Source organism: Macrotis lagotis, chromosome 1 (genome assembly GCF_037893015.1).
Source record: "Macrotis lagotis isolate mMagLag1 chromosome 1, bilby.v1.9.chrom.fasta, whole genome shotgun sequence".
Classification (NCBI taxonomy): Eukaryota; Metazoa; Chordata; class Mammalia; order Peramelemorphia; family Peramelidae; genus Macrotis; species Macrotis lagotis.
The window spans coordinates 545,561,228-545,585,669 of NC_133658.1; the positions used below are offsets into that span (position 1 = coordinate 545,561,228).

The 24,442-nt window shown below is 40.3% G+C and overlaps 1 protein-coding gene across 1 annotated transcript; it reads left to right on the plus strand.

The window, feature by feature from the left end:
• Positions 1-1,093: 1,093 nt before the first annotated feature.
• NIT2 (nitrilase family member 2) lies at positions 1,094-22,719 on the plus strand. Its single transcript, XM_074214324.1, has 10 exons — positions 1,094-1,196; positions 6,189-6,307; positions 9,458-9,578; positions 11,908-11,996; positions 15,875-15,968; positions 17,329-17,403; positions 18,060-18,138; positions 20,004-20,102; positions 21,186-21,241; positions 21,913-22,719. The coding sequence occupies exons 1-10, from the start codon at positions 1,169-1,171 to the stop codon at positions 22,002-22,004; spliced, it is 852 nt and encodes a 283-aa protein (XP_074070425.1). The 5' UTR covers positions 1,094-1,168; the 3' UTR covers positions 22,005-22,719.
• Positions 22,720-24,442: the final 1,723 nt, after the last annotated feature.

The following is a 24,442-nucleotide window of genomic DNA, read 5'->3' on the forward strand; positions in this document are numbered from 1 at the left end:
CTGCCCACCGCACCCTTCCCTCGCTCTTGGGGATCTTTCTGAAGAAGACCTGGCCGCGCTGCCCCTTTCCGTTGGGTGGCGACCCCTTGCCCGGCCCGTGATCACCTCTAGAACCCTCGGGCGTTCCAAGGCCCGCAGCGCCCTCTCTCTGGCGACTGTGGGGTCCGGCGCGCCTCGGCCGCCTTGCCCTTCCTTGCACCAAACTCGGCATCTCCAGGGCCCGTTTTCCCCGGCCCTTCTCCGGGCCCGGAGCGGCCTGTGGTTCTGCTTTCCTTGGCTCCTCTCGGGTGCCGGCCCGCCCCCGGTTCGCCGTGCCCACGTTTTGTTCGCTCACCCTTGCCCGCCCCTCGGCCCCCCTTCGCACCAGTTCTCTGAGAGAGGAACCGGCCTGCCCCCCACGACTGGCCCTGGGCCAGGCTGCTGCTTGTGTGGAGGCGGTCAGCGGCCGGGCCCAGGCCGGGTGTCCGAACGCGGGCGCCCGGCTCCAGGGCCGGTGCCGCCCGGTCTCTCGGCTCCCAGCGCCCGCGCCGGGATCCGCCCGAACCTCACTTCCACGCTGGTCGTCCCGCAACTTCCCGCGCAGGGCGGCCGGCGGCGCGGGGGGTCGGCGCCCGTCCGGCCGCAGCCACGTGGTGCCTGGGAGACCCACGGCGCCCCCACCCCGTGCCCGTCCGCGCCGAGCTCCGGTCCCGGCGGCTGGGGCCCGAGGGTGGAGCCCGGCCCGGGGGCGGGAGGACCGAGTCCAAGCCCGCCTCACGCTGACAATTGCAGGCAACTCACTTAACCGCATTTGCCTTCAATATTATCGGCCTGGGCTGAAGGCGGAGGCCCTGGAGGGCGGCGCGGCTGGAGCTGCCATTCAAAGGGAGACTGCGGGCCGGGCAGTGCGGGGCCGCGGGGCGGAGCGGGGCGGGCCCGAGGCAGTGCGGGGCCGCGGGGCGGGGCGGGCCCGAGGCAGTGCGGGGCCGCGGGGCGGGGCGGGCCCGAGGCAGTGCGGGGCCGCGGGGCGGGGCGGGGCACACCCGAGCCGGGGCCCGCCCTGTCCTGGGGCCCCGCCCCCGCCCCTCCCCGCGGCCCCGCCCCGCTTCCGGCCCCGCGCTGCCCCGCTGCCCCAGTCCCGGCGCTGCCTCCTTCCCCGCGGTCGGCGCCCCCGCCCGGCGGCCTGTACATGCGATCCGTGACCAGAGCGATGGCCCGTGAGTGCGGGGCCGCGGGGCGGCGCCCACTGGGGCCCGGGGCCGGGCGGGGCCGGGGCTGGCACCGGGCGGCAGGGGGGCGCTGGGGGCCGAGGGGCCCGCGCCGGCCCGGGCCTCCGGGCGGCAGCTCAGCAGCACCGGGCCTCGTTGTAATTGCCCGCCCCCGACCTGTGTGCCAGGGCCTTATCTTACACACGCACACACGCGCACGCATGCACACACGCACGCATGCACACACATGCACACACGCACACAGCGTGCGTGCCACATAGCAGTGGAGAAGGGAGGCTCTTAAAGGGCTCCAGGCCCATCACCTGGGGTCGCCATAGGAACCAGACCCAGAAAGACGTTCTGGCGAGGCCGCCCGCGCAGAGCCCAGGCCACACCAGCCCCAGCCCTGCCACTGGAAATGTTTAAATATGTTATTTATTTGGTTTTCCAGCTACATAGAACGGTAGTTTTTACACATTTTTTTTGCAAAATTTTCCCCCCCTCCCCCCCCGACAGAAAACAATCCAATTTAAACATTACATGTGTGACCATGCTAAACTGATTCATAGCGATCATGTTGAGAGGGAAGATTCACATCCAAAGGGAAGAAAGAAAATATTAATGATTTAAAAAAATGACTATATATATATTATATATATGTATGTATTAAAATATGAAGCTTTGGACCTCATTTAAACTCCCCTTTCTGGATATAGATGGTATTCTCCACCACAAGTCTTTTAGAATTGTCCTTGATTTTGGTGCTGCTGACATGAACAAGTCCGTCATAGCTGATCATCACCCCAGGATGTTGTCAGTACTATAATCTAGAAGCTGGAAATTTAACCTTGGCATCTCCAACTCCACATCCAATGACATTTTCACTGTAATTATTCCTTTTGGGGGATCTAAAGTGTGAACATGCTATGATGTCACCACTGTTATCACTATTCAGGACACACAAGCCCCCCAATGTCTTTAAGGGTAACACAGTAAACACATCCCAAGGTATCAGAGCCATGATCCAAATGGGCCAGGAGACAAGAGAGTGAAGAAAAGAGTGAAGCAATGGTGGGGAAATTATGAGGACCTGAAGGGTAGAAAATTAATGAAGAGAAAGGGAGGGGGAACATAGCTCTTAAAAATATTTTTTGAATTAATTATGGATTTAAAATCCACATTAGAATATAACCTGCCAGGGGCGGCTAAGTGGCACAGTGGATAGAGCACCAGCCCTGGAGTCAGGAGTACCTGAGTTCACATCCAGCCCCAGACACTTAATGATTACTTAGCTTTGGGGCCTTGGGCAAGCCACTTAACCCCATTCCCTCGCAAAAACCTAAACAAAAAAAAAAAAAAAACAACACCTTTCCCTGCCTTCTCTTTGTATACCCCAGACATATATCAGTGTAGCTTGCACAAAGGTTATTTATAAATGTTAATTGAATTGAAAACATTTGTGCAAAGAAAAAAAGTACAACCTATTTATTTCCTGAATGATTGGCAAAATGAAATTTCAGAAATAAGCCCAGATTCTGAAGCTAGCATAAAATTTATGGTTCTTAAACTATTCTTGATCATCTAACAGCCCACAAATTATGGCATTGTGTATGGGACAAGAGTACCAGAAAATTTGTTATTCTGAATGTTGTCCTTTCCAGTTTTTCATCTTGATTCATATATAACCCTTTATCCTGATTATTTGCTGTTTTAAGCTGTTAATCAGTAACATTCCTGCCACTTCTGGACTTTGTTATTTTAGAAAATAATGGAAGAATCTGTTTCACTCCCCAACTGCCTCTCCTCTATACCTCCAAGCCTGAAAATGTTCACTTTCCTAAATTGCTCTTTGGCAGAAGATAAGTTTATTGTTTTTGCCTTGAAGATGTGGGGAGTTGTGTGTTCTGAGCCATGCAGTTTTCTGGGAAGTAATCAAGTTCATGTTAGCACACTGCTTTACCATTTTTCTTTTAGGCTTGTTTTTTTTTCTGTTATTTATAGATTTGGCTGAGGGATATACTGATAGATATTTTATAATAGTACTTATTTTTTTTTAAGGTTTTTGCAAGGCAAATGGGGTTAAGTGTCTTGCCCAAGGGCCCACAGCTAGGTAATCATTAAGTGTCTGAGGCTGGATTTGAACTCAGGTACTCCTGACTCCAGGGCTGGTGCTCTAACCATTGTGCCACCTAGCCGCCCCTATATTGTACTCTTAAGAAAAAAAATACACAGGCTCTTTAAAATTTAATCTACATTATTAACTTTTAATCTAACAATTAACAAAACAATAAATCAGGCCCTAATTTATTGACTGATGTGATACAAATGCCCAAATTGAAAATTTAAGTCTGCACAAGCTGGTTAGATCTGTCATTCTTAAAGACCTACAGGCTCCTCTTGAAAGATACAGCTCAAGCTGCATATGGTCTTTCCGGATTTCCCAAATGCTAGTGCCTTCTAACTACATGGATACTTGTGTATCTACTTGTATTTATTCACTTTATATTTATTCTTTATGTGTTTATAGATGTTTGTGTATCTCACCAGAATGTAAAATGTGATTTTTTCTTAATGCCTGTTATATGGTAGACAATTAATAAATACTCGTTGATTTATTTATTGAAGAGAAAAATTAAGAAATGATTTTCTAGCCAGATTCAAACTGGGCCTTTGCTAAATCTTTTATATTGTATGGTGTTAAGACCTGGGACTGGACATTAGAAAATCTAGGTGCTAGTCTTGGCTCAGCTTATAATTTAATACTGAATAGTTTCCTATCTGTAACCTAACTTTAGAATCAGAGGGCCTGGGTTCAAGCAGTGCTCCTTCTGTTTACTACCTCTGTGTTTTGAGGTACTTAATATCTTAATACAAGGTCACTTAATATTTTTGACTCCAATTGTGTTTGTAAAAAACTGTTTAAAACCCTTTTTTTGCAATGATCAGAAATTTTTTTTTTGCTCTTCCAACCCATCCTTGAAAAATGAAAATAAAAATGCCTTTGAAATACAGTTAGACAATACATATAGTCAAACAAAGCAAATTCCCAAATTGACCATTTCTTTCTTTTTTTTTTTTTTTTTGCAAGGCAATGGGGTTAAGTGGCTTGCCCAAGGCCACACGGCTAGGTAATTATTAAGTGTCTGAGGCCGGATTTGAACTCAGGTACTCCTGACTCCAGGGCCTGTGTTCTATCCAGTGAGCCACCTAACTGGCCCCAAATTGACCATTTTCAAAAAAAAAGTAACTCATTTGTACACAGAGCCCATCACTTTTCTGTCAGGAAGTTATGTCAGCTGGAATTTTGGTTGGTCATTACTTTGATCAGAATTCTTAAGTCCATAATGTCATTATATAAATTATTTTTCTGAGAGTGAAATAAGACCTAAGTTTTGAACTGAGCTGCCTGGAAAGATGATTGTGTTCTCATTGGAAATAGTCAAGTAAGGAGGAGAATAGAGGGAAAGATACAAAGTTCTATTTTGGACATATTGAGTTTGAGAGGCCTGTAGTGGAGGCTGCGCAGTCAGCTAAAGATGCAGAACACAGATCAGTGTCCCAGGGCCAGGGGATACAGGGTCATTCTTTAAAGGCAGTAGTTCAGGGGACAGGAGGATCTGGCTTCAAATCCAACCTCAGACACTTGTTGCTTGCTAAGCTGTGTGACCTTGGACAATTCACTTAACCCCCATTGCCTCATCAAAAAGAAAAGGTTGATTTAAAAATATAAAGTCAATAGTCTGTAATCAAAGATTATTAATTGTACTAAATGTTGGGGTTACAAAACGAGGCAAAAGACAGTTCCAGCCCTCTAGGAATTCATAATAAGAAGGATGACTATGACAAATACAGTTCTAAAAAAGAACTTTTAGAATCTCAAGTGATCACAATTCTTGACTTCCCCACAAGTGTCTTGGTAGGGAAAAATGAAGAAAGATTAAAAATCATGAAGAGAAAAATATCAGAACAACCAAAAGCCAGATGAATAGACTCTTCATTTGTCTTCAGAACCAGTGATAAACCTTACTTTCTTAGCCCCAAATTGTGTAACAAAATCTTAAAATATGATTCTGGGACCTGCTCACAATAAAAGTCATCTCGGCTTAATCTCCTTCATCTCAATTCTGAAACTTTCACAATTAGCAGCAAATATATTTCTCCTCATTGCATAATTAAGAAGATAGATGATTAGGTCATCTGAATTGCCTATAATAGGTTTGGTCTGAAACAAAAGAGACTATCTTTTAGTGTCTCTCTTGAAAGTTTAGCCTAATATGGTATCTCTCTTAGGAATATTAGTTTTATATGATGTGGGGAAAAAAAATAAATCACTGCATTTGGAGTCAGGGGACATGGGTAAGAATTCCAGCTCTTTCACTAATCATATGACTTTGAATTCTTTCATCTGCAAAATAAAATGAGAGGATGGGACTAATTGATTTTTAAGGTCCTTCCAACTATGAGAACCATGATTCTTTGTTATATGGGTAAGGAATTCCTTAATAAATTGTTAACATTTCCATATTGTTGAAGATTTTCAAAGTACTTCATATATATAGTATCAAATTTGACCCTCACAATAATCCTATACTCTAGTTACTGTTATCCATTTTAAACCAAAGGAACAAATCTCTACTAGTAAGAATTATGAGTTCAAGGGGCGACTAGGCGGCACAGTGGATAGAGCACCGGCCCTGGAGTCAGTAGTACCTGAGTTCAAATTCAGCCTCAGATACTTAATTACCTAGCTGTGTGACATTGGGCAAGCCACTTAACCCCATTGCCTTGCAAAAAAACAAAAAAAACAAGAATTATGAGTTCTTTGACTTGAGTCAAAGAGACTGGGGATGGGAAAGAAGTGAAGTCCCACAGTCTTTCAGAGCATACAATGTTTATGACTTTTAATTTTATCTAGAATTCTAGGTATGCCTTACATGTGTATTAAATTTTGTTAATGGCCAGCCTTCCCTAGTATTCATTTTCCTTTACCTATGTTCTCAGAATTTCGTTTGGCCATCATCCAGCTTCGTGTATCTCCTGTCAAGTCAGATAACCTAACTCGAGCTGGTGAATTTATCAAGAAGGCAGCAAGCCAAGGAGCCAAAATTATAACTCTCCCTGTAAGTATAAAAGGAACACCTGTGAATTACATGCCTAATAAAATTCAGATTCTCATCTTACATTTCAGTTCCTGTCCTGGAGTCTATACAGAAAAATCCAGAATATTATTTGAGGTGAATTCTGCTTATTCAACAATATCATCACATATCTTTAACAAGCAATCAATTTAAAATACTCTTTTATAAAATATCATTGACTCCCTAATGATCAAAAACCCAGTGGACTTTTTCTAGTCCTCACCTTCCTTAACCACTATGCATCTTTTGCTGCTGTTAGCCATCTATTGAAACAGATGATTTTTCTTTTTTGCCTATACCACACTTTCTTAATTATCTTTGACTTCCCTTTCTTTTCCTAGACCCTCATGATGGCTGTTACCCAAAGATTTATCCTTGTTCTGCTTTTCTTTACAAACTCTCCTTTGCTAATTACATTCATTTTTGTAGATTTAACCTTTACTTTACCTCTACCATTAATTCCCAGATTTCAGTTTTTCAGTCCTAAGCTTTCTATATAAACATCTATAGTTCCCCACAAACCTGTTCTTATCCCCCCTCTCTCTGGACCTGGTCACTCTTATTTTAGGTTCAGCCATTCATCCCATCTCTCATGTTCAAATTACAGGTTTTGTTTTGATAAATCCCATTTCATGTTTCTCATAACCAGCGTGTTACCAAGTACTGATGCTTCTGCCTCTCCACCCTGATCCTATCTGACTTTTCTCTTCTGTCTGCTACCACAGTTGTAAAACCAGCCCTACTTGACACCTTTTTTGTAATTGTAACAGCCTTGGAACAGGTCTTTCTACTTCTACCCTTCCTTTCTCCCTCTCACGTTGTCATGTTATTTACACACACACACACACACACACACACACACACACACACACACATAATCTGGTCATGCCACTCCTCTGCTCATTTAAAGCCCTTTGCAATAGGAGGCCACTTATTTCTCTACTAGTGTGGAATGGAGCCAAGATGGCAGAGAGAAGCCAGGAACTTCCCTGAGCTCTCTCTAGATTCCTTCAGAAACAACAAACCTTTAAATGAATTCTGGAATGACAGTACCCAGAAAAAAGACAGATTGGAGCATTTTTCAGCTTAAGATATCTTGGAAGGATTTTAGAAAAAATCTGTCACTCAGGTGTAGGGGGAGTATGACCCAGACCAAGCGGAAGCACAGATCTCTTAGCTGCAGGTACAGATCACCTACTGAGGCCTGTGGGTACCAGTTCAGTAACCAATCACCCAGCAGACCAACTGAACAGCTTCCAGGCCCAGTGTAGAAGGTATATCGTGAGCACCAGAAACCCAGCGCAGTGAGAAAAGTAACATCTGAGGTCTCAGCACACACTCAAAGCAGATCTCTCCTAGTATTACCCCCATGCACTTTGTGCTCCATTCAACCTGTTTCTCTGTTCACAATCTTCCTTATTCCTCCTACTCAGCTCCAATTCTTATGCATCCTTAAATTTCAAGTCAGTCAGCATCTCTTCTAGGAAGTCTTTTGGTACCTTTCCCCCCTTTTCTGGTGTTAATAATGACCTTTCACCTTCAGTCCTCAAATTAACACTTTGTTTTGTTCCTCTTTTATGTGTTTATCAAATAATGTTATGATTATTATCATTTGTTTATATTGATGTTAATCTCCTTCCTAACCTGTATATTTTTAAGAAACTTTAATATGCAATTGGCTGCAGTCAATTGTTCTACATGATTTGACATTGAATTCACAAGATCTAATAAATGTTCTTTAATTCTTCATTATCTAATCTTTATCACCTTGATTATTAAACACAGAAGTTTGTCATTTTGAAGGCTAGCCCTTATAGTATAAAGCTTTTCAATGGGTTTTCAGTGCTTCAATGCCACGGAAGCATATTTATCTCCAGCTCATGGGTGAGTTTTTAATCTTTTATGATGTGTGGCATGAAATAAAGTCACATTGTAATAATTCACTTCCTTTTGGGAATTCTATAATTCTAGAATAAATCTGTTTCTCAGCAAATCAGTGTACCAGTATCCCAAAGATTTGGTTCAGTTTTAAGCTTTTGCACTCAAACTTTTGGTTTAGTTTATTGCTAATTCCTTCAAAAGAACAAAACTTTCACACCTACTAAAAGTAAAAAAAAAATTCTCTCAAACTGTTTTTGAATGGGTATTTAGTTTCATGAAAGTGCCTATTTTCTTACAGGTTTACTTGGACTTGTTCTTTTAGTGATTTTGATACAGTCCTTGAATGAAAAGCAGAGTTTGATTAGTAAACATTAATTTTTTCCACTCTTCAGTATTTTAGTCTTTGTATTGTCTTGGCCATGAAAAGAATTTCTTTCTTCATAAGAATAAGGCTAGTTTTCTAGCTTATAGTATTTTATTTTCTTTTGGCTTTTGTACTTTGATGCAGTTGATCCTATTTCTGATCTTGAGTGAAGCTTGAAATACATGACTTCCCAAAAAGTATGTAAAAGTTATTGCTTGTCCCAAGGAATTTGAGGAATATCCTATTAACTTTGTATCTTAGGATCTATCAGAGTGTTTTGTTCCCAGGAGTTGATGCTTAATAAATGTATAGTAAATGAATAAAAATCTTTTGTACAATACTGTTCAGCCCTATCTATACCAGTGTAGCGAAGACAGTTCCTGCCTTCAGGACCTTACAGTAGTCATTCAGAAAATACTTGACTAAAAAGATAATTCTTCTTGAGACAAGTTTAGAACATACTTAACTTTAAGAACAAATCATCCAAACCTGGACATTTTAATTGTGGAGAAAAAAAAAAACCTTGAGAAACTCTGAACACTTCTATCTCCCTTTTTTAGACTTAAGCCAAATTTGTACAGATATTTGCCCAAGCCAATTACTTCTCCTAGGCCTGTATGATTTTCCTTTAAGATAGGACCTTGATGAGATAGGAGCTAAGTCTTTTTTTTTACCTCGTCAACAAGGTGAACCCTGAACCCTGGACTTGCCTAATTGGGAGGGTCATATCCTCAGTTTCAATGCCACTGTTGTCCCAAAGGGCCATGTGGGAGCTGACACTTTTCTAGAAGGTGTTCTCTTCAAATGTAACCAGAACCAACCACTTCCTTGGTAATAAGAAAGGGATTTAACAACTTCCCCCCCTTTTTCTCCTTCCTCCCTTCTAGGAGTGCTTTAATTCTCCCTATGGCACGAACTTCTTTCCTGAATATGCAGAGAAAATCCCGGGTGAATCCACAAACAGGCTTTCTGAGTTAGCCAAGGAATGCCAAGTTTTTCTCGTTGGAGGTAGCTTTCTGGGGCCCCAGGGCTATTTTCTGTAAAAATGGTTGGTGGAGGTCAAGTTCATGTCCATGTAGATGTTGTCACACTTGGTATTCTTGGTTCTTAAGTGTCTTTTGCCTTTACCATTCTTATTTTCTGGTAAAAATAATTGATTTGGAATTTGCCTCTTCTACCCTACTTCCAAATGTTGAAGACATATGTTTCCATAGCATGAGTTTGCCAATGGACATTTTTCCAAGCATTACAAAAATGATATTCTGAAAATGTTTGATATTTGGCATATTTATCAGAAAGAAATGAAAGATAAATCACATCAGCATATGTCCAGAATATTTATGTTATGGGGCCTCTAATGTGAGGTGTAAAGAATCCTCTCCCTTGAAGGCAAATATGTGGGCTTAGCATTAATTTAGGTTTGTTTGAGGAGGTTCTCCCCCCAAAAATTTCTCAGAAATTTAAAAAATTTTATTTAGTATGATAATAGCTTTTACCACTTCCCTTTGAATGTGAGTAATCTTGTATTTTTCTATGCTTGATGACACATGTATGTTATATATCTCTTATATGAGAGTTGCCCATGAAAGACAACATGTATGGGTTGCATTTTGGATCCTGGGAGGGAATTTTCAGATTAATGAGATCACAAATTCATTTGAGTATGTGACATGTATAGCAGTATGGATATTTCTCCATTTTGCATAAGGAAACTGAATCCTAAGGAAGTTAAATAGCTTGGCTAAGTTTACACAGACTGTGGAAGAGTTAGAACTGGTCTCAAAAAAAACCCCATTGCTTTTTTCCATTGTCTCATCACACCATGCTTATTAACTTGGTTTTTAAAATGAAGAATAGGCAATATAGGATTTGGTTCAATCCAACAGTTAAAAAAATTCTTTGTGATGCTCAGTTAAGGATAAGAGATGGAGATGAGAGAAAAGAAGCGAAACTTAGTGCTGGTGATTGATTATATGGAGGAACAGGGATTTTTATTCATTTCTGGTGGAATTAAAAATTTATAGAATCTTTCTTGGAGAGCAGTCTGGCAATAAAAATTGCAAAAATAATCATACCCTTTGACCAACATTTCATTGTTAGCAATGTTCCCTGACAGTACTATTAAAAAAAAAACTCAGAAAACTCCCTGTATATAATTCTTTGAAAGTTTTTCCACAAACTGACAAAAACTAGAAATGACCTAAATTTCCAACATTAGGATTGAATAATTGTAGTAATGGAATACAGTTATAATAATGTTAACACTGCTGAGGAATGCAGAGAAATCCTAGGAAAATTGGATTTAGTGTTGGAAATTACCTAGGAAGTAAAACAAATCTAGAAAGACCTTAATGAAGTTATGCCAAGTCTTTTTAAAAAGATAGAAGCAGAATACAATTAAATACAGACTATAATAGGAGAATCGAATGAGAATAGATAAAAGGTTTTTGATGGGAGCTTAAAAGAGTGACTGAAAAATTGTTATACTTTACAGGTTGAAATTCTTTCATTTAAATAAAACTAGTTAATAAGCAAATTTAGCTAGTTGTAGTGATGTCCATCATTTTTAAAAATAAAAATTTCAGGGCAGCTAGATACCGCAGTGGATAGAGCACTGGCCTTGGAGTCAGGAGTACCTGAGTTCAAATCCAGCCTCAGACACTTAATAATTACCTAGCTGTGTTGGACAAGCCACTTAACCCCATTGCCTTGCAAAAAAAAATAAATAAAATAAAATATTTCATTTTTTATTAGAAGGGAAACAGAGACAGAAAATAAACATGACTCGGACTTTTATCACATTATCTTGTGTTATTACCACCAGAGTTAAAACTTTGTTTTATTTTCAAGACTCCAAGACCTCAATGAAAATAATACCTCTTCATATTTGTCCCACAAGCCTGATGAAATTAAATTGAAAGCTGTAGGTTTCCTATTTCTGATATAATGTTACAAATTAGCATCTAATTGCCTAAGGATAAATTTTAAATTAAGGAACACTTGGTTTCTTATTTGTCCTGACACTGTTTCTCAAATATGTGGAAACTTGTTTCTGGAAGTGTATATATATATATATATATATATATATATATATATATATATATATATATATATATATATATATATATATATATATATATATATATATAGAGAGAGAGAGAGAGAGAGAGAGAGAGAGAGAAATGTGACTTTGAAAAATATGTGATTCCAATAGCCTTATTTTTGGCATATCAGAAAATATTGACAAATATTATTCAAGAAAATTAAAATTTGACTTGCTGTATTTAGAAAAATGTTGATGGTATATACGTGGTTTTTTTTCCCCATTAAATGAAAGGCTCTATTCCTGAAGAAGATAATGGAAAATTTTACAATACCTGTACTGTATTTGGTCCTGATGGAACTCTCCTAGCAAAGCACAGAAAGGTAAAGGGTGTGATCAAGTCTCATTCATCCTTGTTGGCTTCTCCTGCTCCATGTTTGTCTGTTTGCCTGGTACTTTGAACAGAGAAGACATTTGATACATGAGGATTGAAGGACCTCTAGGTAAAGATATATCTAGCAATCTCTGAAATGGGTGGGAGTTCAGGAGAAAGATAAGGGATGAATTGAATATATCCATTTGGGAGTAGTCTTTATGGACTGTTTACATGAACCTGTGAGAGGAGGTGAGATCATTAATGTCTCTGGGACACTTAGAGAGATGAGAGAGCAATGATCACTTCTCTAGGGATTGAGCAGGAATAGTCAGAGAGGCCAGAGGAGAACTGGAGAAAACCTTACTATAGAAATCAAGGCAGAGAGAATTTCTAGGAGGAGGGACTTCAAGGACAGAAGGGATTGAGATTTAGTAAGGTGAGGAGGGTTCAGAATTAGGGGGAGAGAAGTTCAGGTTAGAAGACTGTTTGGAAGAAGTATAGTGGTGGGTAAACTATGAATGCAAATGATCTTTCTAGGAATAGGATGGGGAGATGTATGCAATTTCAAGAAGATTTTAGTAAGTGCTATATCATGTTAGATTGTACTGCAAAGACAAAAAGATGATGGCCCTTTCTCTCCTCCAGGTGCTTACCTTGTACTGGGATTTGGGTGGGGAATGGCTACATAAATATTATTGAATTCAGAAACTAAACAAAGTAATTACAAATTATATAGGGAACTAAGATTAACAAGAGATAGTGAAGAGAGAGAACATTTCAGGAATGGAGAGGAACATACCAAATTGGAGTCTGCATTTTTCTTTAGAGGGAGTAGTGTTCCTTAAGCAGGGGAACGAAATAAGTCTGTGCTTTAGGAACCTCAGCTGGATAGCTCTGTGGAGGATAGATATGGAGAGGAGGAATTGGAAACAGTATCATTCAGGAATCCAGGGAAGAAGGGATGAAGCCCTGCATTGGGATTGTGGTTGAGTACATAAAGAGAAGGCTGTAGGAGTGAGTGATAAAGACCTAAAGACTGACAGAAGATGGGGATGAAATACCCTACTCTGTGTTAGGGGGTCACAAAAAATAAATATAGGCCCTTGAGCTTGAATTCTAGTGGGGAAATACTACTACCAGGTCTATATTTCAGAAGAGATTAAAAAAAAAACAGGAAGGAAAAGGATATATATATATATATATATATATATATATATATATATATATATATATATATAAAGGATTTATAGCAGCTCTTTTCTGATGGCAAAAAAACTGGAGTTTGAGGAGATGTGATTATGATGAAATGCTATTCTGCTTTAAGAATAGAGCACCAGCCCTGGAGTCAAGAGGACCTGAGTTCAAATTTGGCCTCAGACACTTACTAATTACCTAGCTGTGTGATCTTGGGCAAATCACTTAACACCATTGCCTTGCAAAAAAAAAAAAACCTAACAAAAAAAAGACATGATGAACAGGTTGCTCTCAGTAAAAAAAAAAAAAATTTACGTGAGCAGATATAGTGGGAAATGTATATATATTCTATATATACAAAGTGGCAGCAGTGTTGTAGGATGATCAGCTGTGAATGACTTTTTCTCAGCAATGGTGTGACTCAAAACAGCTCTGAAGGACATGATAAAGAATACTATCCTTCTGAAGGACAAAACTGATGTGATGGGCTCTGAATGCAGATTGAAGTAAACTTTTTAAACTGTATTTTTCTTGAGGTTACTCTTTTCTTGGGGGGGGGTTATGTTTACTTTTGCAACATGACTATTGTGATGATGTTTTTATGACTACACAATTCTAATCTATATCAAATAACTTGCTTTCTCAATGAGAGGGATTAGGGTGGGAGGAATGGGAAGAATTTGGAACTCATGGTTCTAAAAATGAATGTTGGATTCTGAGGGAGAAGGGACAAAGGAGTCAAAATGCAAACAAACAAGTCCAAGGATGTGCCTGGAAACATCCAAGACATTGAAAAGTGTATGTGATGGAGTGACCATGAAAGTGGTGGAACTCGGATGAACAAAAGAGCATTAAAAATTGAAAAGAATACCTGCCTGAAAGAGTTGAAATATTTCAAATATGGTTATTTCCCATGGAAAAAACTGAATCTTATAAATCTTAAGGAGAGGCAGTGTATCAGAGAGATCTGCAAAAGCCATGGATCCATTTTGTGGATGGCATTCAGTGATGGGCTGAGAAGTTTTTATTCCAGAGTCATTAGGAAAACACTGAAAGTTGTTGAACTGGGAGTCACATGGCAATTTCTTACCAGTTGGAAATTGTTTTGGCAGTCAGAGAAAGGGGAGCCTGGAACAGGCATCTGAGTCAGGTGCTGGAAGAAGAGGAGGAGTCTTCAATTATAGAAATTCAGCTATTGAGGAAGCAGGAAAGAGACTTCAGGTTGAGGAAGGAGAAGAGTTAATCTTATTTTGAACCCATATACACAAGAATTCTCCATTTTAACATTCCTTAGAAGTGTCATTGAATCTCTTCTTAAAGCCCTCCAAGGACAGAGAGCCCATCACCTTTCTGAGCATCCTATTCCACTTTGGTCAACTCAGATGGCCAGGAAACTTTTTCTCACCTTCTACTTAATTTACTTCTTTCCAGTTTTTACCAGATTTTCTTGGTTCTGACCTTCAGTACCAAATAGAGTAAGTCAATCCCTCCTTTACATGATAAACACTTGTGGTCAGCTAGTTTGTCCTGAGCATTTTCTACAAGTTTAACATCTCCAGGTCCCTCAACCAATTCTTATGTGTCATGGTTTTCTGGGTTAAAACACAGGAACCTGGGAAGATATTGGTGATCTAAAGGCTGGGTGGGTGGGGGAGGGGTGAATTTATTGAAGCTGGAAATAAAGATTTGGGTCTGTTTTGTGTAAAGATAGTTTTCAAACCCATAATTAGTAATAAGATCATGGAAGAAAATGGAGAGAAAAGTGAAGAGGAGCTGAGTAGAGTTTCTTATGGACATGCACACCCTTGAGAGGGAGTGGTTTAGCAAGGAGTCTTATCAGGAGAGAATAATGCCACAGAAGCAAAGGGAGGAAAGAATGGAGTGGTGACTATGTCAGAAAGACCAAGGAAGTAATGAACTTGAGGAGTCATTAGATTTAGCAATTAAAAGCTCTTTGATGACTTTGGATTTTTAGTTCAGGATCCTCTATGGTCAAGGGTTGAGAAATGGATGAGATACAAAAACAAAAATGAAACAATCACTGCCCTGAGGGGCTTATTGGGAAGGGATAAAAGGATAGGAGAAAAGTACAACTTATACACAAGTGAATATGTATGTATATATATAAAATGATACGAAGTAGTTTATTTTTTCCCCAATGCAAAATGGGGTTGGAGGAGGGGAGAGAGAAAATGTGTGGACACCTGAGGGGATCAGCAAAATCGCTGGGTGAGGCAAGGCACTGGAACTATGCTTTTTAGGTAGGCTGGGCTCTGAATTCTGTAAACTGAGAGCAGAAAGAATATTCCCATTGTGGGAAGGCACCTGTACCAGGGCATCAGAGCACAAGATGCTGTGCATGGGAAACAGTTATTAGACCTATTTGACTAGAAAAGAAAATGTAAGAAATAGTCTTGGGAAGGGAGATCAGAAGCAGATTTTGGAGGTCTTTCAGTGTTGAGCCAAGGAGTTTATGATGCATTTTAAAGGTAGATAAGGGAACCACTAAAGATTTTTGAGGTCTTTGTTATAGATTAAAAATAATATAATCCTTTAGCCAGTGGGAAAGATCCACTGGGAGGGATATTTGCAGGATTTTTCCACAACCTCCCATATTTGCATATGTAAAATAATAATCTTTGAAAACTTGCGAGCATTCCTTGGTAACCATAACAATTATTTTTGAGACAGCTTCACTTGTTTGACATTGATGTTCCTGGAAAGATTCGATTCCAAGAATCAGAAACATTGAATGCTGGTGACAGTCTCTCCATGTTTGAAACCCGTATGTATCAGTTTAGTGTGACCTTGACCTTTGGGCTGCTTCTTTTTCACCCACTTGTCAATGAAGAGCAGCAGATGCCTCTGTCCCTGCTTGGTGTTCTCCCATGTGGATTTAGCCCTGATGCAAGGCAGTGTTTCTTAGACCTATAGTCAGCATGTTTTCCCACCCCATAATGGGATGTGAGAGCTTAGTCCAATGCCTTCATTTTACAGATAAAATAAGCAGACCAAGAGAGAAGTGATTTGCCCAATATTACAAAGCTAACAAATGGAAGCATCAATATTTTAACCTAGATGTTCTTACTAATCCAGTCCTGTTTTCCCTAGCACCAAAGTAAGTTATTCTGTAAAACTTGGTTACATGTGCGTGGATAGTAAATGTAGCCTGGGACAGTGACAAGAGAACTGGACTGAGAGTTAGGCAGTCTTCACATTTGCTAGCTTTGTGACGTTGGACAAGTGTTCTGAGGCCCCAAGGAACTCTCTACAAGTATGAATTGGCAAACAGCTTCTTCCTCCTTTACTCTGAGATTTTCCTCCACTAGTGAAATAACAGGCGTGTAACAAAAACACTGAAACGGCCCCGCCTGCCTTACAAAATGCTTGTTGACCTACCAACTGACATACACTGGGCAGTGGGACAAGTGTGGAAGGAAAACTTCATGAGAGGAACTGGACACTGAGTTGCTGGCCAGAAAGACATAATTTAAGTGAAATGAGGAGTAAAATTAAGATCATTTTGCTATTTATGCACTAACTAAAAAGACTAGCAGTTTTATTTTGGAATTCTAGTGTAGTCCTGAGAATCCAAGGGCTGTTTTGGGTCCCCATCCATAAGTTTCAAATTCAGTTGGTCAAGAAGCATTACTAAGTTCTTAGTAATATGCATGCCAAGTGCTTAACCAGACACAGAGATTACAAATCTTATAACAAAACAGCCCTTGTCCCAGGGAGTTTACGTTCTATCAGGAGAAGTAGGTTGTCCTGGATCCTATGTCAGGGGTTCTTGACCTTTTTTGTGTCATGGCAGTTTGCTGAATCCTGTGGGTCTCTGAATGATTTTAAATGCATAAAATAACATACAAAGAATCATAAAGGAAATCAATTATTTTGAAAAACAGTCATCAAAAATTTAGAAAAAAGTCCACCGAAATCATAGGCTCTAGCTTAAAAACTCCTGCTAGAAATCAAACTGGGGCATATTTGGAAAGGAGGCCCTGATCCTGGGCTCCATCCTCTTCTCTTCCTGGATACTTGCCTTCCTCCAGCCCCCCTTTTCATTGTTGTTGCTTTTATTGTTCTGCTTCCTTTTGCATAATGGTGCTGACTTCTCATTCATGCCTTTTTTGTCTGAGACACAGCTTACTGCAAAGTGGGTCTGGGGATCTGCTATGACATTCGCTTCGCTGAACTGGCACAAGTCTACACTCAGAGAGGTGAGGATCTTTCTTGTGCTGATAGAGGACTCTGGGGCCTTGAGCTTTGGCCTTGGTGTTGCCTAAGCTGGAGTTAGCCCTTGGTCTTACTACAGTAACCCTGAGAGACAGGTGCTGGTATTGGCCCCATTGTTACAGTTGAGAAAACAGAAGCAGGCAGGGGTGAAGTAATTTGCCCAGGGTCACACACCTGGTAATGTCTGAGATTCTGGTAACATCAAGTCTTCTTGACATGAGGCCTTGTCCTCTGTCCACTGAGCCACAAGCTACCTGGAAAATTTTCAAGTATTTGTTGAATTTATTATGTTTTTATTATCTATTACATGTTCAGTGCCATGAACTTAGAAAACTTTTGTCAGAAATAGAAGCCCTTCATGAACTTGTCAGGTGTCACAGTTTATAAAAGAATAAGTTGAGAGAGTTTGGCTGAAATTACAAATGGTTTTTTCCCCACTTTTCTGTGGAAGCATCATGCCCCAAGTAGTGATTACAAAAAAAGGGGGGGGGTTGATGGGCTTGTCTGTGCTACTTGTATAGCCTGACCTAATTAGTATTTTCTTAAAGTTTAAGACTGTGCAGTATGTCAGGTAAACAGCTATGATATGAGCTACTCTTGTCTTAGACCAACACCAGCTTTCATATATTTATCTTTAAAGGCTGCCAGCTACTGCTGTATCCTGGTGCTTTTAATTTGACCACTGGACCAGCACATTGGGAGCTGCTTCAGCGGGGCCGGTAAGAGGGATCTGACTCATTTTTTAGGACTTTTTTCTCCTCCTAAAAAATTTCCAACGTGGTAGACTGCGGAGCCACCAGAAATCTACCATCCTGTTTGTCCACATTGAACAGATGTAGCAGGAAGAATTCTTACTTTTTGGTCACCTTGTGACTGACCGGTCATACTTCTGATCCCCCCCCAGGAGCCCCAGCACCAGTGTTGTGCTCCTACTTTTTTGGGGACTCAAATCCAGGTTTTAGTTTCTTGAGGCATCTACTCACCTTTTGACTGGGTAGCCCCTCTGTCAGCCTCCAGTTTTCTCTTCTGTAAAATTGTGGTAACAACAGCACCTGCTTCACTGGATCATTGTGAGATTCAAGTGAGATAACATAATAAACATTTTACAAACCTTAAGTTACTAGAAAAATTTTAGCTATTTTAAATCTAACTTTTTGTTGCTTTGGGGGAAAATGGATAGTGTTTTGTCCTTTAAGGGACTTGATCTTGACGTCACCCATGTTTTTCATCCAAGTAGCTGGTTGTGGTTTGGGTAACTGATATTCAACTCTCATTCTTATAATAATAATAATGCTTAATTTTAAACTATTAATAATAGATCTTTAAGTGTTTTTTTTTTTACAAGGCAATGGGATTAAGTGGCTTGCCCAAGGCCACACGGTTAGGTAATTATTAAGTGTCTGAGGCCGCATTTGAACTCAGGTACTCCTGACTCCAGGGCCAGTGCTTTATCCACTGCACCACCTAGCCACCCCACAAGTTTCTAATTTTTAAAAAATATTGGGGGTGCTTAAGTGGCACAGTGGATAAAGCACTGGCCCTGGAGTCAGGAGTACCTGAGTTCAAATCCAGCCTCAGACACTTAATAATTACCTAGCCGTGTGGCCTTGGGCAAGCCACTTAACCCCATTGGCCTTGCAAAAACCTAAAAAAAAAAGAAAAAAGAAAAAATAGAAACTTGTGGTTTCATTGGGAAAGGGAACTTTTGGTGTTAAAACTCCCTCTCCCCCAATGCCTTGTAACTATTAAGTTTAAATGAGTTGCTGAACAGACAGAAAAGTTAAATGACTTGCTCTAGGGTCACACAGGCAGTGTGGGGAGGGCAGGACTTTTATCCAGATCTTTTTGGCTCTAAGGTTAGCCCTATACCCACAATGCAGTTCTGCTTGTCCATAACCAAGATAATTAGACTTGGAGTGTTAATCACACACATTGTACTTCATCATTTTTGTTCGGAAATTGATTGGATCTTTGGGTCACAGCACCATAAATAGGACCCCTCTCATCTGATCATAAAAGCATCTATCTTGTCTTATCTACTCATTTTACAACTTTGGAAACTAAGGTGCAAAACATTTTGTTACAGATTTACCTCTAGACTTGTTTCAGATTTCCATGTTTCCTAAGTCCTTTTACCACTTTGTGACCACGGGGTAGAAGACAGATGGTGGGAATTGTGGATGACTGGTGTGTGAAGGAAGGGGTTCTTTGCCTGTGTAGTTATAGTCTGGGGGCTTGATCCTTGGGTAATCACCAGTACAAGTAACCATTGGTATAGACGATGTCTAGAATTGTATCAGTTTGTTGTTGCCTCCAGCTCTTTGCCCTGGTTTACCCAACTCTTGATATTTTCCTAAAGTTCCATCTTGTTCAGCCTAAAAGGTGATCCCTGGATTGTTAAGTGTTACCAGTCAAGCACTAATGAAGTGCCTACTGGGTACTTAGCACTGGGGATAGAAAAAGACAAAAGGCAATCAATAAGCTTAGTCTTGAGAAGGGAGACAACATACAAACATCTAGGTTAGGAATCTTGCAACATGATTTTTTTATGATGGGATTATTTTTTCCTCATCTTTTCTTCTAGTGCTGTAGACAACCAAGTGTTTGTGGCTGCTGCCTCCCCTGCCAGAGATATCGAAGCCTCCTATGTTGCCTGGGGACATAGCACTGTGGTGGATCCCTGGTAAGTTTCTTTATTCTGGGTCCCTTGAAGCATTTTTGTTTATAAAATTTGGGGGGATCTCAATCATGAGGTTAAAGAGCAGTGAATTTGGAGCCAGAATCTGAGTTCCATTCTAAATACTGTCATGTATTACCTGTGTGACCTTGATCAAGTCTTTTAAGCTTTCGTTATCTGTAAGGTGGGGTATAATGAGATGATCTCTAAGCCCCCTTCCATTTTAAAATTTGTGACTGTTCATTCCCTTATGATAGGTGAAGAAGTTGTCAAGTTTCTCTCTAGCATTTTCTCAGTTTCATCCGTGAACAGTGGGTAGTTTTTTATAGCTGTGACCCAGGAAATCTTGCAAAATAGTAAACTTCATAGATAGAATTTGAACTCAGATCCTTTCACTTCAGAATCGGTGCCCTTTCCACAGTACCACACTGAATCCCATCAGTTGAATGACAAAAGTAATTTTGTGGTAAACACAAAATCAAACCTTTATTTCTTCCTTTACAAAAATCAAACTATAGGATTTAGGAGCAATTTGAGACCATGGTATGATCTGGTATATTGTATGTAAAGGCCAAATGTGCAGGAAAGAGAATTGTGGCAATCTTTTATATGATTTCTCTATAAAACAAATTCATTTGCAGCTGTCTGGTCAACTAAATAAGAGTTGATTACTAAGAGGAAAGGAATTACAGAATTTCACATGGGGTTTGAACATTCTCCAGTCAGTTTTTCTCGTGCTTGGAGATGGAAGTGATTTAAGAAATAGACCCTGCATGCATCATCGGACTTATTACATGTTAATTACATTCATGTCATATGTTATATGATAGATCTACATTAGGAAGAGCAAGAATAACAGTCTTCATCTTTGGAGATAATTGGATGTTTGACCTAGAAGAAACTTAGGTCCTGAGATCATTCAATCCAACTCTTATTTTTATAGATGAGGAAACTAAGGCCATTAAATTTTCACACAGCTAAGTGTGAGAAATGAGATTTCAGAACCATGTTCTTGCTCTTTCAGCTATGCCAACCAGCATTACCCATTATCCTGTACTTACTAAATATGTTCTTTTTCTATGTTTGCAGGGGAGAAGTTGTGGCCCAAGCAGGCACTGATGAAACCATCGTGTATGCAAACATAGGTAAGCCTTACTTGGTTACCAATTCACATCATTCTTTATCTCTTAACCTCAGTTTCCATTTATACAATGGTGACTTCGCTCTTCCAGAATTCGATGCACCAATTATGACTTCATTAGGCTGATGAGCTGCCTCCTACCCCTCAGGAAAGGGAGCAAACTGAGACACAGAATCCTAGAGCATGAGAAGAAGCCATTCGGGCAGCCATACCAACCCACGGAAAGGGACCCTGACCCTCACAGAAGTTAATAAGTGGTCATCCAGGCAACAGCCCATTCTACTTTTGTGTAATGACTATTACAATTTGGAAGTTTTTCCTCTTGGCCAATCTATATGTGCCTTTTGGTTCTGACAGCCCTTAAAGACAGCTTTCACATAACCCTGAAGTGTCTTTCTTCCCAGCTAAGCATCCTTGTGAACATATTGTGGCATGCAAACACGCCGCTATGCTGGTTTGTTTTGCACCTACTTGTTAAAAGGGGAATGTCCCTTAGGGAGTATATCAGAGGCAGGATCTTTGGAAGGTAACAAACCACTTCCTCAAAGCTTGTAGTGTAACCATCCCCTCTTCCAGGTTTAAACCCAGACCAATCCCAGGAAATGGAGTCTGACTTGGACTTGCTTTGAGCCCCTGGAGGGCTGCATTTAGTAACAGAACTTGCTCATCTTGCAGACCTGAAGAAATTGGTTGATGTTCGCCAACAAATCCCTGTTCTCAGCCAGAAGAGGAGAGATCTTTATGCTGTGGAGTGGAAAAAGCCCTGAGGAAACCTTGCTGAGGAGTTGGGGCTTCCAAGTCTGGATCTTGTTATGTTCTAAAAAAGAAAATTTCACCTCATTCTAGCCATGATGGGTAAAACAAACTAATTAGATGGTAGACCAATAGTTTCTACATAACATTTTTAAGCCATTTGGCATTGGTTTGGAAAACATTACCTTACAATCCCCCCCAATAGCTATTTGGTAGCTAGCCACCTGGAATTCCTAGCCCTTAAACTGTTAAGAATTGGGTCTTATGGGGCAGCTAGGTGATGCAGTAGATAGAGCACCACAAGTCAGGGGGAACCAAGTTTAAATCAGACCTTAATTGTCTACCCGTGTGACCTTGGGCAAGTCACTTCTAACCCTTAAATAAAAAAAAAAATGGGTTTCCTTTTTTGAGCAGACCTAGTGAAGATCATTCCTCAAGTGAGAACAGGTAGATATGCTGACCAGTAATAGTTAGAAAAATGGTTAACTCCATTTTATGGAGTTGTAAGTGTTTTGGCCAGAAAACTTGTTATATTTTTTTTTCCAACAAGTACCTAAGATTTCAGAACTGCTTGATTATACTGTTAAAAGGGTATGTGTTGTATGTGGCAGTGGGGGCTGGATGGTGAGTTGCTGCCTAGTGAAAGAGATGGATAATTACCTAACAGTGTGGCCTTAAAAAGTAAAGCATAAAAAAAAAACATGGAAAAAATAAATTTAAAGGAAGATAGAGAGTTGTAAAACTACAAAAATTTCTTCTTTGTATCATTGAATGTGTTAACCACATGATTTAAAAGATGCTTAACATTAAATTTCTATTAAAATTAAATATGGGGCCTCTTCCCCACCCTATCTCATCCAGTTTCTCTGTGGGCACCACTAATCACCAATCAAGCCCCTTAGATTCTTTGGAGATACCTTTTCAAGCTTCCCCCCCCCCATGCTTTTTATGACACTGGTCTTTTACATACTCTGATAGATCTTTGTAGCTTAACATGTAGGAAGTGGAGGAATTTCTTCACAAATTTAAATATGAACAATGTCTTGTGTGAAATGTAGCAGTATGGGTAGCTAGGTGGCAAAGTGGATAGGGCACTGGTCCTGTAGTCAGGAGGACCTGAGTTCAAATCCAGCTTCAATTACCTAGCTGTGTGACCTTGGGCAAGTCACTGAAAACCCCATTGTCTTAATAAAAACTAAAAAGAAAATTTTTAAATGTAGCAGTATACAAATGATTTCCAAGCTGGAAACATTTTAAGAACCCAAAAGTAACTTTATTCCTGTTGCCATGTTATAACCCTATCTCATTTTACCTTTTATTTTTGCAAGGAAAAACAAATGGAGATTTTTTTTCCAATAGTAATCAGAGATACTTATGGAAACAATGTAAAGACTAACAGATTGATTTCTATGGGGACTGGGGGGGGGGGGAATTGCAAAATTTTAAATAAAGAAATAATGACTCCCCTTTTTCAATATCCTCTACTTCCCATTGGTAACCAATGCTTTATTTTCGTTTTTCACCCTTACCTGCGGAGCTTTGGCCCCAAAATGTCAATTCTGATTCCCAAAACTTGGTCATATATCAAACCTGGATTTACCAGTCCCATCACTCTGGTTCTCATTGATGAGTCTCAAAATAGGTTCCTATCCAAACCTCCGTCATGGTTTGGGCAAGACGCCTTGAGAATCTGATAGATTTTTTTGACTAGGTAAGAGACACCATTCTTTTTTGTTTTTAACCAGCCTTAACCACTGAATGAACATTGTCATTGTGAGACCTGTTAAAAACCTTAGTTTGTAAAAGCCAAGGTCTCCCACTGCATCCAAAGCTTCTCCAGTCATCTTGATACATATCTGGCCACTGGACCCAGATGGTTCCAGGAGAAAGTGAGGCAGTCCTCCCTTAAATCCAATTTGTAGACATGCAAGCTTCATCTTCTAGATGTCATGGTCTTTTTAAAATGAAGGGCAAACAGCCAAAACTTGATGAAAATCCACTTAATGATAACACAAATCAAAACTATTTACAGGCATATACTAGATAAAATTATATTAGCACAGGTACAGAATTCTCAAGAGAAGTAGCTACTTGGGGAGCAGCTAACAGTGCCATGGATATAGCCCTGGCACCAGGAGGTTCTTAGTTAAATCCAGCCCCAGACACTTAATACTTACTAGCTGTGTGACCTTGGTCAGGTCTTTTAACCCTATTGCCTTACAATCCTGCCCCCCCCCAAAGAAATAGCTACTTGGTAGAGTTAGTGTCATCTAGAATTCCTATCCCTTAAGTGTTCTGAATTGGGTTTTTCTTTTTTCAGCAGACCTAGTGAAGACCATTCCACAATAGATTAACACTGGTCTTAACCACTGGGATAAGTATCTACAAACAACTGTTTTTTTCAGGTTCAATGTTTTACAGAAGCTGTCACTACTTCTCTGACACGCATTGG